Below are 19,962 nucleotides of genomic sequence, written 5' to 3' on the forward strand. Positions count from 1 at the left end.
TGTTGAGGTCATCACGCGTTTCACTATCGGTTTTGTAAGAAGCGCAGTCTTCGAAAGAATATGTCGTTGGAACTGGAGATTTTGAGGCTTACTTCTTTACGAGCACAAGTTAGGAAAACTGCAGAAACCGCTAGAAGAATATGCTCCACGTCTTGAGAGACGTCGGTGAGTGAACTGACTGCTCAAAAGTGGTTCAGCAGCTTTTCTTGCGTAGACGAGAGCCTTGAAGACAAGCCTTGTGTTGATCGTTCATCCCCTTGACGAAGTCCAGCTGGAGGAAGAAATCTAGCAGAATCGTCATCAAAGCTGCCAGGAGCTTGCACACATATTTGGAGTATCTGAGGAAACTATTCGATCACATCTTCATAACCTTGGGATGACACAAAAGCTAAGCAAGTGGGTTCTTCATGTCCTGTCCGAGGGAAACAAGCTCCAACTGTGAACATCTGCTTGTCGTTACTATCGGGCCATAATAAAGCCTCGATCCTGGACCGTATCTTGATATGTGACGAAAAATGGATCATGCGTGATAACCGGAAGAGTAAACATCATTGGTCGACTTCTGGTTCGGTCTCATTGGCTGCTAAACCGGACATTCATCAAAAGAAAGTAATGCTGTGTGTTAGGTGCACCAGCGCTGGCGTAATCCATTATGAATATCTAGAAAGCGGGAAAACCATAACAGGCGAGGTCTACTCCTTACAATTGCAAAGAGCTTCTGAAGCAGCCATCACTGGTCAACGGAAGAGGAGTTCTCCTAAACGATCTTGCCAAACTTCATACGGCAAAAGCGACCAAAGAGGTGATCAAAACACTGGGCTATGAAGTTCTGCCTCATCCGAACGTTGTCTCATCGGACTATTACCTGTTGTTGACCATGGATCACTACAGGAAGAGAAGTTCCGAAAACGCGATGATGTCACAAAGCCTGTATCACAATTTTTGGACTCCAGAAAGAGGGATTTTTTTTTTAAAAAAGGCTTGTGTCTCGTTGGGAGCATGCCATTGAAACTATTGCTGATTATTTCAAAGAATAAAATGGGTGTTTAAGATTTTTGTGGGCCGTGTTTGATGAGTGACGAAAACCGCACAAACTTTCTTGGTTACCAGATATATATATATATATATATATATATATATATATATATATATATATATATATATATATATATATATATATATATAAAAGGAAAAAAGTGCATAACTAAGCCGGAAATGTAACTCAGATGCCGCGCTTTCTCACTCTGAATTTGCACGTATAGGTGTAAAGTGCAAAGGAACACGTTGTTTCACCCATTCTTCGTGTAATAATAATATAAAGAAGTCGGCGAAGACTGTAGTTCATTTTCTCAAATTTGCACGACAAGTGGCACTTGTGATTATGATGATGTTCATGTTAATTAGTGCTGTTCATATTTAGCTTCTCGTAATTTCAGAGATAAGAATTTCAACGCTGTAGGTCCAGCACTTAGCAGAAAGGCTAAGTTAATATCGTCGCAGTTGGAGGAACGCCATGGTGATAAGACGGTCAGAGAAATCAAGCAATTCGTTGCCAGACTTCCACATATGCTAGCTGCCAAACAATCCCTTGCAACTCGTAAGTATATCCGTAATTTTGCTAGAATAATTCAGCATATTATGTGTGTGTGTGTGTTATTTTGTTATGGCTCCGCCATAGTAAAAAGAAAATGAAATATTGTCCATTCTGATACTTTGTAGTGTCTTCATAAAATAACGTGGTCTGTCCAATAACTACGCGAACTAAGGCCGTGCGCATTTGCTGCTCTGTTGGCAGAGGATCCACTGGAGCGACAGTAACCGCCACACCGTCGAAGCAAGCGTACAGCTAGAAGTAGCATTGATTCTGTGATGTCCTGTTTTTGTTCGTGTCGACGATGGATATTATTGAAGAGATGGAACAACGAATCAACACCAAATTTTTGGTGAAACTTAGAAAAAGCTCTCAGGAAATTCATTAAATGTTGAGGGCCGTTTATGGAAATAAGGCACTGAAGAAAACAGCACTGGAACGACGTGGAAACGATAAAACGTGAAATGACAAGGCACTTGAAGAGCCTGACTTCTGAAGATTTCCATTGATGTTTTCAACAATGGACACGGAGTTGGGATAAATGTATTGGTACAAATGGGGAGTATTTTGAAGGAGATAAGATTGGTGTACCCTAATTTTGTAAAATACATACGCATCAGTTCGTGTATGTACTGGACAGACCATGTATCTAATGTTTTTCAGTGCTGTAGTTTCAGCGGTATAGATTGTTGGGGTGTATCGATGTGATTTTTTTTTATCTAGAAAAATATTTTATAAAAATTAACATTTAGTGCTTGCAATCAAGAAATGCGTATATTCATTTAATGATGTTAGCATTAAATATATTTAGCTAATAATTAACCTAGTTATGCCTTCCTATATATTTGTCCAAGCGAGTAGCAGCTAGTCATGGAAGGGTGAGGGAGTGAGAAAATGCATAGATTCTGTTAAACATAAAATACCCAAACGACATTAGACGGACTTTATGATATACAAGAGCGTTTTCTTCACAAAACTTTAGCTCCATGAATATAAGTAATATCAAAATCATTGCTGACAAGCATTTTAAATTAGAAGAATAACTTAAGTTTTCTTTCTGTTCCTTTCAGACACAACGATAGCTGAGTTGATAAAAGAAGTAACAGATTCGGACAGCTTTCTTGAGTCTCTACAAACGGAACAGGAATTCATGAATGGAATAGATACAGACAAAGTTAATCCTTACATTGAAGATTGTATAGCACAAAAAGTCGATCTGAACAAGGTACTTTCTATGTTTTCACGGATAAACTGAATCAATTTGAAATTATTATTTTTGGTTCTATCATTTGTGTTTTATTTGATTTTATGTCCGTTCCGCTAAGTTTTCGAGAAACTATTTTATAACCTTATTTCAAACTCGATGTAGGATCAAATAAAAGACAGATGAATCCTTCTCCCCGAAAAATCTCAGTTGATTTGAGGTATTTTTCTTTGATTGTTTGCATTGTACATTTACTTTCACATATATATACTGTAATCCTATTATTTTGACACGAGAACATTACCGCCCTGCATCGGAGGTACTCCTGCTTATAACATCAAATTTGACGAAGGTTTGATCGAGATTTGAAGGTACTGCATATGATATGTCCAATTATAATTCTTAAAATTGAAACCAAAAAAGACAATTTGATATAGATATTGCATAATATAAACATAAGTGTGGAAGGTGAGGGAAGATATTAGTTTTGTTTGGAAAGTGTAGACATAGAGGATCAATGTAATGACAAAAATTTGAAAAAGAAAGTAGCTTTCCAAATTTTGCAGTTCCTTATTGTTTGTTAATATGCAAACGTTTAAAACGCCAAAAATACCATACTTTGAAAAGCACTTACGATGGTTTCATATGCTTCATTGTTGCTCGTCTGAAATATAACGACGAGCATTACATATACGCTTCTACTGAGCGACAATTGAGCAAAGAAGGCTGTATATTGACCGTCGTAAGCATTTTTCAAAGAATGACGTTTTTCGCTTTTTTTTAAAGCCAGCATATCTATAAGGTATAGATGACTGCAAAATTGGAGAACTACTTTCTCTTTTAAGTTTTTGTTACTGCATTTTGACACTTTATGTCTAGATTTTGCCATTAAAACTAATATCTTGCCTCACCTTCCACACTGTTGTTTATACTATACAATATGTATATCAAATCAAATTGTCTTTTTTGGTTTCAATTTTAAGAATTATTAATTAACATATCATCTACAGTACCTCTCAGACCTCAATTCAACTGTCGTCAAATTCTATGCTTTAGGCAGAAGTACATCTAATGCAAGGTGGTAAAGTTGTGGTGCCAAAATAATAGGATCACAATAAATGCTTACAAAAGTGAGGGGTATTCGAAAACTTTTGAGCGCTATTATACATATACAGGCCCGGACTGACCCGGGTGGCTAGGCGGCGATCGCTGTCCAGATAGGGGCCAAATGAAAATTTTAAAAAGAGAGAGGGTCAGGAGAAAGAGGAAAACATGTGGGAAACGTCCGCGACAACTAATATTCTGTTGAACAGTCACGGCGGCAATCTGCACACATCAACCTCTTTCAAGGTTTCATTAAATTTTGTTGCGACTCACGTTCCCTTTAAGTAAGAATAAGCCATGCTGGCTTCAGAGTCACGTCAGTGCAAGCAAAAACAATAGTAAAATCCAAGACACTTCCTATCACGGAATATAAAAGGGAGGTGAAAGTATAGTAGCCTGAGAATACAATTTTTGAAAGTTTAGTTTTTTTTTTGGCCTAGGAAAAATAGCAATTTATAGCACAACAGAAAGAGATCTGAGTCATTTACATAATTTATGACATAACGGCGTCGCGCCGTCGTCTTTCTAACTAGATCCCGTGGTTTTGGCATTGTTCAGTCACTCATGATTGTTTACTTTCATATTTCAGTAGTTGTCAGTTTTATCAGCGGTCAGAAGTAGAGCATCAGTTTTATCAGAAGTCGAGCCGCGGCCAGTTATTCAGTTAGACTGTGAGGTAGTGTATGTCCTTATCGTGTCGTTTCGAAAATTACCGTGGGAGTTGAGATTAGTGCTATTGTAATTAGTGGTTTATAAATTCGGACTTCTTGAATCTACAGCATTGATAAGTGAAAAATAGTAAATTCTTTGTACGTAGGTGTTCCTTTTAAATAAAACTGTGGCTGTTGTTGAACCCGGCTTCACGGTTGTCGTTGTGTATTTATATATTACAGTTACTATTACAGTAAGACTTGGATATATACATAAAATTAAAATAAAATTACGTAAATCGAAATGAAGATTTACTATTGATAATTTCTTTCCTGATCTTTTATCAAGTCAACTATAGTATATAATTCCATTATGACCACCCTGTAGGCCTATGTGTGCACACGATTTGCATAAATACACTTAATCTGGGTACTTGACATAGTTCGTGGACCACAAGTGCTTACTGACATTCGTGTCCTTACGAGAAGATTTTGTCATGTTTGTTCCGCAGGGTATATTTCTCCGAAAAATATTTCGGGAGACGTGGGGGAGGGGATGTTTTGCAGCTTATCGTATCCTTTATTCACAAATACTGAAACCGTCAGTGCTGACTTCAAATTAATTTGTCCGTAGTTTTTTATCAACAAATTACAAATCTCAGTCATGGCGATATATATATAAAGCTAACGATTACTGTCTGTGTTATTTTTATAAATATTATTACATAACATATACCCTGATTCTAGATTATGATCTTTATGGTATAATGTACGGTGTGGTTACTAAACAAATGTGTACTTGAATCGTGAGAAAACAGTGGGCAATTCAGTAGTGGTGTGGTTGGGGAAGATTTAGAATTTGGGGCCAAGACTATTTCAGCCGCCGGGGCCAACTAGAAGCCAGTCCGGCCCTGTATATATATACACACCCATTTTGCATATATTCCTAACTATATTTTAAACATATAAACAGTATACTTTTATATTATAGGTAAATTTTTATTTCAACTTGATAGTGTATACCTTTTATATGTAAATAATAACTCAATGGAATTAGTTTAGAAGTATGAATGAGATACTCAAAGAGAGAAAATGCATGACTGGAATGCATATCGCCTGGGTCTCCAGCCTACCGTACCAGCACATTAGTTATTATATTACCCAGATTGCTCAATAGTCCAAGTACTAGTTAACGCACCGGCACGAGAAGCGGAAGACCTAGACTCGATTTTCGGCCCAGTCGTGCATTTTTTCACTCTTTGAACATCTCTAATTTTGCACTTGTAACGGAATTGCTTTAAGAGAGAGAGAGATAGAGAGAAAAGTATTTCCTCCATATATCATGTATTAATGAATTAACGTAGATTAGAGAGGGTAAATCTATACTTAATTTTCAGGTAATTAGAAGCGCTCTTTCAAATTGAGGCACTTGTAAAGATCCAATGTTCTGACGGTACATTGAGAAGTAAAATCGATTCATTACTATATAACACCTGAAATAATAATAATAATAATAATAATAATAATAATAATAATAATAATAATAATAAAAAGAATTGTACCGTACTAACGTTAGTATGGTATTGCAGTGTACATAACGTTCTGTTTGTTTGGTGTGAAATGTTATATGAAATACGAAACAGCAGTAAATTAACGTGTTTTTCTAATTTTTCCATAGGTTTATCGTCTTATTTGTATGCAGTCCGTAACGAATAGTGGTTTGAAACAAAAGGTTTTGGACTATTACAAAAGGGAGATTATTCAAACATATGGCTTCGAGCATATTCTTTCTCTAAACAATTTGGAAAAAGCTGGTCTTCTTAAAGTGCAGGTAAACTTAATTTCTAATGCTGTGTTATGTACGTTGTGTATTAGTTGTTACGTACGAGGAATATCAACAAAATAACTTTCGTCTGTACATATTAACGTTCCCAGCCCCCGCCAAGCGAACTTGGTGGTGGACAAACACCGTGTGCGTGGGTTTTCTCGTGGTTCTCCCGTTTCCTTCCACTTTCTTCATTCATTACTCATCATCACCGTCTCCTTTAGCCTAACCGGCATAACCATGGGACTTAAAACTCAAAGATTTCATTTCATTTTCATTTACATCTTAACGTAGCATTACTGTGATCACAGGAGGTCCATGGACAGACACAATTTGCAGACATTCGAACAGAGTTCATACATTGTACTCTGTGCTTATAGTATTTTAAAATAGTAACATTTCGAAAATTTGTAGCTATTATTGTAGTTAAAAGTGTTTAGTGTATCAAATTTCAGATTCATTTTCTTCACATGTCGTTTTCATTAATCACTCCAGTATCCGAGGTTTTTTGCGTTTATTTTTAAATTAAGTATTTTCGTTAATCCTTTATTGCTTTTCTAAGCCAGACGTAAGAAAACTTTAGCCCTATTCACCCTCTGTGGAAGGAAGGGGGTAGGATTACTCGTGTGCCACCTCGAGGAGATGGAAATAAATATAAACAGGTGAAGAGAAAAGTAGAGGTAACAATTTGCTGTTACATAATTTCCTTCCATTTCTCTTAAATTTCTTCGTGATTTTTTATAAAGAAAACTTATCATCTGATTTCCATCGCAAGCTACTTATTTTATGGTAAAAGATGTAAAAACTTGTGCCCCGCTATTGCAAGTGTCTCAATAATGATGGAAAGTATGTCGAAAGGTATTGAACGGTGTGCATATCAAGTATTTCGTAATGCAGTATATCTTCGTGCTTTTCTGAATATATTCTACAAAACTTTCGTATATTACAAAATTTGTGAAGATTTCCAGGAAATAAGGGACGGAAAAATTCATTGTTTCTGATGGAATATTTTAAATGCAGCTTTTATGGCCATCGTAAAAGAAATTCAAACATTACCGAATAACTCAATTTTTTTTTTTTTTTTTTTTAAATACGTATACCGTTGAATGCTCAATAAGGATGATCATTCATGTTTTTCACACTGAGATTTCGGAGTTCTGAAGGTTAAGTATTGCCCTATCTAGTATTATCGATGTCAGTAACACATTAATTATAGCTATACCATCAATGGTTGAACTAAACAAGGATTGAGGTTCGGCGGTAGCTCAGTGGTGCCTGGGGCCCCTGGTTTGATTCCAACTCTCGCAGGTAGGTTTTATGGCGAACAAACACCACTACCATAACAACAACAACAACAACAACTACTACTACTACTACTACTACTACTACTACTACTACTACTACTACTACTGATATTATTATTATTATTATTATTATTATTATTATTATTATTATTATTATTATTATTATTATTATTATTATTACGAGGGTCATTCGGAAAGTAAAGAACGTTTTTGTATAAACACTTTAATAACTGATATACAAAGGCGAAATTTGTGTTACATACTATGTGATACTTAAGTTACTTTTCGACATAGTCGCCGTGTAAATTTAAACACTTGTCATACCGTGGTACAAGTTTTTCTATGCCTTCGGCATACACAGTTGCCGCCAAACTGTTGAACCAATCACTAACAGCTTCCTTAAGTTTATCACCACTGCCGTAGTGGCTTCGTGCGGAAAGAATTCGTGCAGCCCATCAATAGTGAATCGCCTATCCTCTTGAATTTTCCGCTCAATTCTTCCTTTGAGTTCGTCAGTCACAACAGAAGGCCGGCCCGAGCGTTCCTCATCGTGCACATTCGTCCGTCCGTCATTAAACATAATGCACCACTTACGAACTGATGCTTCATTCATTACATTTCCATACACCTCAGTGATGTGTCTATAAATTTCTATCGGACGCACTTTTCTTGCATTCAAAAATCTTATCACACTACGAACCTCACACTTGGCGGGATCAGTAATTGTATCGCATATTTTAGTCGCACAGCGAAGCAATAACGGACCGTAGCGGATCGCAGCTGGTGCCAGACTGAGGCTAAAGTATGCCCAGGTCAATAACCCAGCGGCAGCGGGGGTGGGGGTTCACGCGCACGCGCTAGCGCAAAACGTTCTTTACTTTCCGAATGACCCTCGTATTATATGATTTATGAGATTAAATTTAGTCTGTACTTTATGAATGAAATTTTTGAACTAAAAGTGACTGCTAAACAATAAAATAGAGGTTACACTATACGGAACTTCACAGGAATATACCAGGTGTAACAAAAGTTCGGAGTCATAGTCTAACTCCGTTATAAGTAAAGGCACGGAAAAATGGAATGGTAATAGAAATATAAGTTTTTCAATCTAAAGTGGTAGAATTTTCCTAATCACATTAGTCGTTTGGGCTCATTAGTTGTAGGGCGCATTAGTTAGAAGGGAACAGCAATGTTTCCATTCAGCAACTTGTTTGAACGGAAAGTAAGAGCGCACAAAAATGACACAGGGAACGTGCACATTGTTGTGAGAGTCAACTTAAAACACCTCGTATTCGTTTCTCAGCAATACTATATTGTTAGTACGGTGAGAGGCCAGAAGAAAGAGTCTCATAAACTGATAATGTTGACTTTTCATTTAACACAGGGCGGCGTACCAATATTGGGTCCAAATGGCTGGTGCGATTGAAATTATTACACTATTGAAAACCACCTATTTCGGACAACTTTGTACTTTCCTTTTTTTTCCTTTCTTTCTTTCTTTCTTTCTTTCTTTCTTTCTTTCTTCGTATTTTTACTCATAACGGATTTTCGATACATCCTGTACATAAGATGCATATTTCTTTTTGAACAAGTGGTTATCCACGTGGATTCTGATCCTTGGTTCAGTTCTCTATGGAGTATTTGTCTCGCATACAAACCGAATTCTACTTGAATCACTAGGTCCAGCGGCACAAATCTGTCTTCCACATTGAGAGGACGGGTTAGACCGTTCCCATTTTTGTTTTTTTAAAGCGATGTTCAGAAATATTTATGAAATTGAAGAACAATGCTGTGCAGAATCAGGAGAGCAGAGTTCTCTTCAATCGGGATGCGGGCAGATTTGAGGTTTATTCTGGGGAAAGGGGGTGATGAGACTCATATTACAGTAGATGAATCTGGTTTCTGAGGTAAACCTGTTATATATCAGGCGATGTAGATGGAGTAGAGAAACTGAAACAAGCCAAGGGACATCAATTTCATCTCACTTTTCTTTCTGCAATCAGACACAAATCACCACATTTCTCCCCCCAAAACACATTTCAAATCGGATTATTGGGGGACAGTCCCCGCAGTTCCAAGATTGGGGGAGACATCTCCCCCTCATCCCCGCGGGACTTACGCCAGTGCTAGGCCTCGCATCTTAGAGTCATTTGAAATGGAAGTTGAGCTCAATGAATCCTTAATACAGATTTAGCTTAAGTATTACCACCATGCCAGAGCTCAAAAATTACTGGAAACCCACTAGATAAAGATTAAAACTTCCCATAGCCCCTTTAACAAAAAAAAAATAAATAAATAAATAATAAAAAAAAAATAAAAAAATAAAAATAAAAAATAAAAAAATAAAAATAAAAAATTTAAAAAATATAAAAAATTCTTTACTTTTTTTTCATTTCTTGTTAGTTATTAAATACTAGCATTGATTATTCGCTTCGCTGGCTGAAATAAAAACTTCAAATCCACAACTCCTTTATATATATATCTCCCTCCTCCCCTCCTCCAAGTTATGGGGCTGAATTTGGATTTAAACAGCATTGAAGGTTCATCTCACTGATCCCGAAAACTATGGGACTCGGTACTAATATCGGTCATTTTCTATCATATATATATCCCTCCCCATGTTGCTGGTGTGAATTTGGATTTAAATGGCGTCGGAAGTATCACTGTTGATCTCAGCGACTCCGAAAACTATGATTCCACACTAATATCGGTCATTTTCGATCATTTTTAAACGTTACCTATCCCCTTCCCCTAAGTTGCACCGTCAAAGTAGGCCCGAACGTATCTATGTTGAAAATTTGATTGAGATCGGTCGAATGGTTCAAGAGTTAAGTCACAAAGGTAGTCACTTTCATTTATATATATATATCCCCATTCCCCTTCCCTTAAATTGTATTGTCAAAGTGAAATGATAAAAAAAAAAAAAAAAAAAAAAAAAAAAAAAAAAAAAAAAAAAAAAAGGCCTGAACCTCACATGTTGAAAACTTGATCGAGGTCGGTCTGGTGATTCAAGAGTTATTAAGTTGCAAACATAGCGACTTCATTTTTATATATATAGGTAGCTAAGAGTGATGATTATGTTTAAAATTGCTGTAGTATATTATAGTAATTACCCTTAGTCTAATTTAACTTTATTAATTTGTTAATTTTAAGAAGGCAGGATGATTCAGTGGTAAAGGGCCCACTTTTGGTGTGGACTTCTGGTTCGATTCTAGGCCAATGTAAACTTGTGATAAACAAAATTATCCATTAGCTACTAGACAGGAAATTTTACAGACAGAGAGTGCGAAAGAGTCACCCGTCTTATGTGACTTCATATACATTTCACTAATTAATTTTGACATCTATAAAAGGATTAAGATTTACGTAATCTGCACGACGAATTGAGTTTTCTTTTTCTTTTTTTTTCCCTTTTTTTTTTTTTTTTGTGGCATACTTTATTGCTGAAGAAGTAGAAAATATGCGAGAAGTTTTAATAGGTTTCTATTTAATTTACACTTAAAAATTCACCAATTGAAGGATGGAGACAACCAACCGGAATGAGTCAATCCAATGTAACGTAAGAAGGATCTTCATTATTATCGAATTTTGGTAAAAATTCGAAATTATTTTAATAACCTATCTTGTTAATTATTAATTTAGAATTTTTTTATTGTAGTTACTTATATTTTTGTTACTTTGACTTCACTTTTACCTTGTGTTTCCATTACCGACTAGAGATGCAAGGGCTCGGAAAAAACCCGGCTTTTTTGGAAAAAAACTCAGTTTTTTCTGCTTCGCTTTTTTGCTTGGGAAATTTTGGGCTTTTTTCAAAATTCTGCTTTAAATTGATAAATCAGATTTTGTTTCGCTTCTCTATAACACAAAAAGTAATTTAATTAATGGTTGATGCCGATAATAATATAAAACCTCGAAAATAAACCATGAATTTCGAAAAGATATTTCAAACAATTTTACTTCTCAACATATTTACATTATGAATTCCAAAGGATTAACCAATGTATATAAGATTTTTTTTAACTTCCTATATACAAAAGTAAGTAGGGTTGGGAAGAACCATGCTTTTTTTTTTTTTTTTAAATGCGAAAAACCCGTTTTTGGGGGGAGTTTAAATTAGGCTTTTTTGGCTTAAACCGGGTTTTTTGGGTTTAGATATTTTGCTTTATGTATTTATATTACATATTGACAGAAATAAATTTCTTTCGCCTTGGTGTTATTATGCAACAACGTGGTTATGCTGGAAGAGGTCACATAAGCTTAAAGAAGTCCGGTCAGTAAATTTCTTAAATTAGGAAACTCCCGCCCTAGCCATCGGGAAAATCCCGTCATTACTCTAAATGTAAAACAATAACGGAAAAATCCTGTTATTGCTTTGCATGTAAAATTTAAAGGTCAACGTATCAAGCCAATAATCAGTACGCTAAAATTGAGGTATTAAATTACAAATTTAGTACGTACATATTATTGAAAGTCCAATCCAAGCTAATGTTGGGAGCTACGTAGGCAGTCGATAAATTTTGCCAATTTCTATCAATATATTTAAGCAACCTTGGCTTCTTTATAAAACAACAGGCATTCAGGCATGCAGAAATATACAATTTGGTTTCGTTTCGTATGTTCAGGCGTATGTTTCGTATGTCCTTACGTAATACCGAGGTTATCAAGGAGAAGACTTTCGCCTAAAGTTACATCCGAACCGCTACTTTGTTTACACATGAAAGAAGGGTTGTGGTTCAACTGAGAATTGAACATGGGACACCTTGATCAAAAGGTGAAAAGGAAATAAAACTAATGCAGATTGTTTGATGTGTGGAAACGTTACCATGAAGTTCACACGATTCACATTTCTCGTTTTTTTTTTTTTTTTTTTTTTGTTTAAACCAGTTGTTTATTAAAAAAAAAAAAAAAACAGCCGGTGTAAACCAGCCAACCCTAAAAGTAAATACTTCTTTAAAGAAAATACACAAATAACTAGCAAAATTCTATGTAGTATTTTTACTTCAAAATATTCCATACCCTCTTTTTGGAACAAAATATAATTAAAATAAAACATAAGAGAAATACTTAGATTTATATAATACACTTAAAGGCTGCACATCTAGAGCTTTTGGTTTTGTATATTCTTGAAATTTTATAGTTTTGTATAACCACCATCACGGTTTACTCAGTCCTCAAGTTTTCTGAACTTGAACAAGAGGGATTCAACATATGAAGGGCGTGCGGCAAGAACATGGTAACCCACAATTTTACTATTTTAAGAAATTAGAGATTTTCTGCTGCACAATCCATTTTGAAAGTCGGAAAACTGATTTTTCACATAAGACTATACATGAAAGACTAAACGAAGCGGTATGCGTTGCTGTCTATCTACTGCATAACTCAGCAATTGAAAATTTGTTGGTTACCATATTCTTGGCTCACACCCTTCATATCAGGGTTGGGAAAAACCATGGTTTTTATTTTAAAAAAAAAAGTTTTTTTTTTTTTGGTTTAAATAATTTACTCTATGTATTTATATTAGATATGGACAGAAATTTGCTTGTTTCGCCTTGGTGTTATTATGCAACAACAAGGTTATGCTGGAAGGGGTCACACAAGGTAAAGCGGAATTCAAACCGTTTCTCGGCTTACATCCAAAAGAAATTGTCCGTTTGGACACGAAACCGGGACTAATTGGTCACAAATGCTATTGCCGACTCACTCACGAAGGATTCCTGATAGAAATACGTTGTACTGATTTTTACATAGGCCTAATTGTTAATATAATTGTCAAGAGTCATTTCAGAAGGACAAAAAGATAAACAGTTACACAAGTAAAAACATTATACAGAATTACATATAAATCGGGAAACTCCCGCCTTAGCCATTGGGAAAATCCTGCTCTTACTTTAAATGTATTTGTATGTAAAATTTTAGTCAACGTATCATAATCATTACACTAAAACTGAGGTATTAAATTACAAACTTGGTATGTAGATATCATTCAATAAAATAAAAACCAAGTCAAATCCAAGCTAATGTTGGAAGCTACGTAGGCAGTTGATAAATTTTGCCAATTTCTATCAATATATTTAAGCAACCTTGGCTTCTTTATAAAACAACAGGCATTCATTCAAATAGAAATACATAATTTGGTTTCATTCCGTATGTTTAGGCTTAACATCCTTATGAAATACCAAGGTTATCACGGAGAAGACTTTCGCTTAGAGGGCCACCTCGAATCGCTACTTGGTTTAAACTTGAAAGATGAGTTGTGGTTCAACCGAGAATTGAACACGGGACCCCTTGATTAAAAGGTGAAAAGTAGATAAAGGTAATGCGGATGGTGTGATATGTGAAAACGTTACCATGAAATTCACACGATTTAAAGCATTTTTCGTTCTTTTTTTGGTTTAAACCAGTTTTTTTTTTTTTTTTTTTTTTTTTTTTTTTTTTAAACAGCCGGTTTAAACCATGGTTTAAGCTACCTTGGTTTAAACCAGCCAACCCTGCTTCATATCATTACCGAACTCTCCCCACCCCACCACCACCAAAAAAAAAAAAAAAAAAAAAAGGACTACGGAATATATTTAAGTTAAGATAAATACAACTGCACAACAAACATGGCTGAGTGGAGCTTTTGCGCTTCTATCGGGAAGTTCGGGATTCAACCCAGCATTCGACCATTCTGACAAAGCTTTTCTTCATTCCATCTGTAAAGTAGAAATACTGCGTGTACTGTGAGTTGGCCGACTTCCTTTCTTATTGTTTTTAAATCGTTATTATTACTAATTACCAGCAGTGACGGCTTTGCGAAGGTTAGAGGGGCGGTCTTTCGGACTGAAGCCTGTTCCCCAAAATTACGGAATGTCTAAAACAAAGGATATATCTATTAGTTATGCCTTTACTCATAAACTTTAAACTCCCGTCAAATAAAACTTACGAATGATTAGAAAAACTAAACATTAGTACGAAAAACCCCTCCCAAAATACTCTTTTAAATCCGCCACTGATTCTCAGTATAAAATGATTTTCAAGGTTGTATTCGGAAGATTATCGCTAAATATGTAAACGAAACGAAATATTACTCATAAACTTCAAGCTCCTCCCAAATAAAATTAGGACAGTTTAGAAAACGAAACAATCAGAGAAAACCCCTCCCAAAGTACTTTTCTCAATCCGCTACTGATTATTTGTATAAATTAGTATTCAAGATTGTATCCGAAAAATTATTGCTAAATCGTTGCACAGCTACAGTATAACAGAAATGTGGAAGTACGGTTTGACGGATGTATTGAAAAACTTACGCTTTGACGGATATATAGAGAAACATAAGTTTAACTTTTGCGCTAGAAGCTAGAGTGCTAAGCTGTTAGAAATGAAACACGGATGACAAACTATAATGATCTAGAGAAGAAAAAAATGTCGATAACTCAAAAGTTAAAATAAAGTTAAATAAGCTCTAAAATTGCCCTCAAATACTACATTCTTCATGTTAGCTTTAATTCGTAAAACATGTGCTCCATCCATCTTGATGGTGAATTTTAGAACGAAATATGGCATTTAGGTCATGGAATTCTTATCTAACTATAGAATATACTATAAGAAAGCTATTTAGATAGAAAAATCATGAAAATGAAAAAAGCCAAAATTTCCAAAATTCTCGTTTTTTTCCCAAAAAAGCCGGCTTTTTATGTGAAAAAAACCATCGACTCAAAAAAGCCGGCTTTTCTGCATCTCTATTACCGACACTATCAGCAGATAAGTCGATGAAAAAATCCTAAGTTGAGAATTATAAAAAGTGTATTGTATATTTGTTTAGTTGATAGTTCGCATACTTCTTTTATTTTTTAAAAATAATAATAATAGTAATAATTTGACTCTGAATTTATCTATCTTTTTTGATTTCAGCAAGGTACACGACAATATACGGTTTTGAGAAAGACCCTTCATTTGACTGTTGAAGACGGAAGTGAAGTGTCTCCTACAGACATAAGCTATGTCCACAGTGTGTATGCGCCTATCAGCTGTCGGTTAGCTCAACAAATGATTCGACCTGGGTGGAAGGGGATTCAAGATGTTCTTGGTTTGCTTCCTGGGCCTACGATAGAAATGACCCAATCACTTCCTCAGGGACAGAGACTTCGGAGTAAGTATAAATATTTTATTATTATTTGTTGACAGCTTTTGTTTCCATACTTTCTGCCAGATTTTCTATATTCTTTAATTAATTCGTTTTTCGCTTATTTTTATCATTTATTTATTTTCTTAATAACTAATAATCATGTCTTGTACGTTATAGGAGATTTACGAAGTAATGCAAAAAGAATTTAATTGGAGTTACAATAAAGACTCTTTGTTCCATGAAGGGACCGCGGTGGCTCAGTGGTAGAGCGTTCACCTCTGGTGCTTGGGGTCCCGGGTTCGATCCCAGACCCCGCCAAGTGAACTTTGTGGTGGACAAACACCGTGTGCGTGGGTTTTCTCGGGGTTCTCCCGTTTCCTCCCACTTCTTTCCTTCCACCATTTCATTCATTACTCATCATCACCGTCTCCTTTAGCCTAACCGGCATAACCGTGGGACGTAAAACTCAAAGATTTCATTTCATTTTCTTTGTTCCATAAATAATAATAAAAATAATAATAATACAAGATAACCAAAAGTTCTTGCTGCTCTAGTGTGTTGACACTAACGTTAACAACGTTTATATCTGTGAAATATTAAAATTTTAAATGTATTATTAAAGTATCAAAAACTTTTGTATAAGTATGTACAGGAACTCAAAGACCTACAAACATGGTTTATTGTTAAAATATAGAAACTTTCAAATGCATAAACAACTCCAAAATAGTCTTCAAGGATATATGACGTCCTAGTTGTTTATGTATTATAAGTCAGAGAAAGTATTTCTCAAATACATATAAATACTTCCCAAAAATTGCCAATCAGTGTAAAAGAATACGGGAAGGACTACTGGCTTAAGTCAGTATCAACGAGAAATGAGAATTTGCACAGTACGAAGATTTGTATGTAAGTTTACCTTTTATTAAGTTAAATTTGTCTTGTTGAAAATGTATTTACAAATATTCTCATGGAGGTCTCCTGATAAGCTCACTAAATACCAGATCCTTGAGATCTTGGTAAATTTTATAAAGTTGCTTCTTTAGTCTTTTTAAGACAACAAACATTCTTTTAATGCACTAAATTACTAAATTAATAAATTACTAAAGTACTTATTTACTTATTAAATATGTCTGCAACAGTTGTAATAAATTGTTTTGTTAATCAGTCATTTTATAATCCAATAAATGTATATCTATTTAAATTTCATTTATAAACATTTAAAACCTCAGTTAGCATACAATATGTAAATCAAAACCACTATGCTACCAAATCAAATAAAAGTCCATTTTAACTATCACAATAAATTTTCGTTAAACGATACATATTTATAACTTTCAAATACATAAACGACTAGGACATCACACATCCTTCAAAACTATTTTGGAGTTGGTTATGCATTTGAAAGTTTTTATATTTTAACAATAAACCATGTTTGTAGGTGTTTGAGTTCCTGTACATACTTATACAAAAGTTTTTTGATACTTTAATAATACAATAAAAATTTTAATATTTCACAGATATAAACGTTGTTAACACATAGCCCACTCTTCGTTTTGAAGTTCTCTTATTTGTATGTCATTTATCAAATTACGAAGAGAACGACTTTTTAATATTTCACAGGTATAAACGCTGTTAACGTTAGTCAACACATGAGTGCAGTGATAAACAAAGAGCAATATAGTGGACGGTACGTACTATTAGGTTTCGAAGTAATGTCCATCAGCATCCAACCTTTTGCCAACGTTTCTGCAGCTGCCCAATGCCCTACTGATAAAACTCGGCGGTCATGGATGCAAAGAAGTCCGCGAGTATATTCCCCTTGTCTCCCTCATTTGCGAAAGATCTCACACGAAGGTGGTTGTCAAGGGAATGCAGCAGGTGATAATCTGTCGGAGCAAGGTCCGGTGAATATGGTGCATGGCACTGTCTCTCAGCCAAATTACTGATGGTTCTCTATACCACATGTCATATCCTTGCAATTTACCAATGTCGACCTCTTCTGCTGCAGTGCACGGTGAACCCTTTGCGACTGCTGAGAGTAGATTTCCGTAGTGATGGTCCGACCAGCTGGAAAGAGCTCGTAATCTACCACTTGCCGTCAGTTCCATCATACGAGAGCATAACCTTTCGTAGGTGCAAAGTGGTCTTGAGGTGTGAGGAACAGGATCACCTGGCGACAACTAAGTCTGGTATGCTTAGGAGTGTCATAGAGGATCCACCTTTCGTCGTCAGTGAGCAATCAATCAAGGATGGGTGTGTTCAGGTGCCCAGTGAGCAAGGACTGTTGTTTTTTCTTGACTATCGGCAATATGTGGGGTATCCACTTGCTCAACTTGTATGCCTTCCCTGTTCCATAAAGGTGCAGTTGGCTATTTCAGCGGAAACATGGAAAATTTTTGTAAGTTTTTCACACATTAGACGACTGTCCTCGATGACTGCTTTCAGGACCTCGTCATGCAACACATGAGGTCGTCCACTGCAAAGTTCTTCTGAAAGGCTTACATCTCTCGATCAGAATTTTTGAAACTAATGTCTGGCGCTCCTTTCATTCGCCGCATTCTCCCCAAATGCCTGGGATATGCGGCAGCTCACAGGCTTACTTGAAAACTATACAGCAAACACATGCGAACAATCTGTTTCGATACCTCCATTTCTCTTCGACACTGAACGAGCTATGACTGCTGTGTGCGCGCAATGTGCCTGTAATGCTGAAGGTTATGTCAGACTAACTCCCGATCGCTTGGCAGGTACGTGCGTAATTCCGTTTCCTCTCTGTGAGCGCATATTTGATGGGACAACCAAAACGGCAAGAACTTTTTTGGTTGCTTTATATTAATAGAAAAAAGCTATAAAATTTGATATATTGTCACGAAACTTTACAATAATATATGGAATCAAAAACAAACAAAAAAAAAAAAAAAAAAAAAAATCGAATTTCTGCCGAGAGCGCAGCACATAATAGTGAGTAAAGATGGCAATATCTGCTGAGGTGATCAGATATTCTTGACATGGCTTCCACACTCACCCAACTTAACACTCTGCGATCAATTTTGTGTGCGGATCAGCATCTAAAAGTTTTCATGTTTGTGTCTCCTTTAAGAGCATACCTCACAGAACTGAGAGTTCCTGTCAAGAATGCTTTTGCAGAACTTAAAAGATGCATGTTATATCGAGTATGGGAGGTTGATAACTTGATTAGAGACTCGATATGTACAGAATGAGTAAGAAAAGACATAGTCACTGATATCGATAAGACATACTCATATTCGTAATGTAGTTTATATATATATATAAACTACATTACGAATACTACATTACGAAACTATATATATATATATATATATATATATATATATATATATATATATAAGACCTTTTCTACATTATTGCAAAATTCCTTGTGAGTACGTCAAATGTCCTAGCTATAGCAAATTCATGAAACCTCTCCAATCATTTGTAATAACCAAGGCCCGGATCTTGTTGACAAGTCAACTTTTTTTGTTACGCATAGAACAAGGCAAGTTCGAATAAAAACGTTATCCATCAACTCTAGGTTCTAAAAATATCTTTTTAAGGGTCAACTTTTGGTTACTTTTTGCCGTTTTGAAGTTTCAGGTCATTTTTTAATATTTTAAGGTAACTTCTAGGTCACTTATGGTCTTTTTATTCTTTTTCTTCTACATAAGGAAATCTTTAAATGAACACGGTTTACGGATGTGGAAAAGACGAAGTTGAATAATCTCTTTTCTTGCTTCCTGACTATTGGGGTGGAAAAACTGCATTTTTAACAAGCTAATGAAAACTAAACTGTAGCTAGTTAACGAAAGGTGGGGGTTGGTAGGTGGCCAAACAGATAGTTTTGGGTTGTTAGCCACAAAGAATGTGATCACGTGAATAACTAAAAATGTATTAGGAGGCGTAAAAAGATTTTAAACAGGGTTCCATGTATTATTCTCATGTAGTCTATACTTGCGAACTTTTATTGTTTAAGAGTGCTTCCTAGTTTCAACTCGGGAATGAATTGACGTTTTCAGTATCTACAACGCTGTACAATGGACTGATCAATAGAAATAAATGATCAATGGAGTGCAACTAACTGAAACAATTTTTTTTGAATATGAGTGAGAAATGTTAATTAAAAATCCAATGGATATTTAAATATGTCAATGTTTAACGAAAT

At 35.4% G+C, this 19,962-nt stretch overlaps 1 protein-coding gene across 1 annotated transcript in view; it reads left to right on the plus strand.

The window, feature by feature from the left end:
• car (vacuolar protein sorting-associated protein 33A) overlaps window positions 1–19,962 on the plus strand; it is a 55,217-nt gene that overhangs the window by 22,494 nt on the left and 12,761 nt on the right. The window contains exons 7-10 of the mRNA XM_081768322.1: window positions 1,437–1,597; window positions 2,662–2,816; window positions 6,228–6,380; window positions 15,569–15,806. Coding sequence (XP_081624448.1) covers window positions 1,437–1,597; window positions 2,662–2,816; window positions 6,228–6,380; window positions 15,569–15,806 — 707 coding nt within the window. The remainder of the gene's footprint in view (window positions 1–1,436; window positions 1,598–2,661; window positions 2,817–6,227; window positions 6,381–15,568; window positions 15,807–19,962) is intronic.

The sequence above is a fragment of the Thermobia domestica genome, chromosome 8 (assembly GCF_964235325.1).
Source record: "Thermobia domestica chromosome 8, izTheDome1.hap1.1, whole genome shotgun sequence".
NCBI lineage: Eukaryota > Metazoa > Arthropoda > Insecta > Zygentoma > Lepismatidae > Thermobia > Thermobia domestica.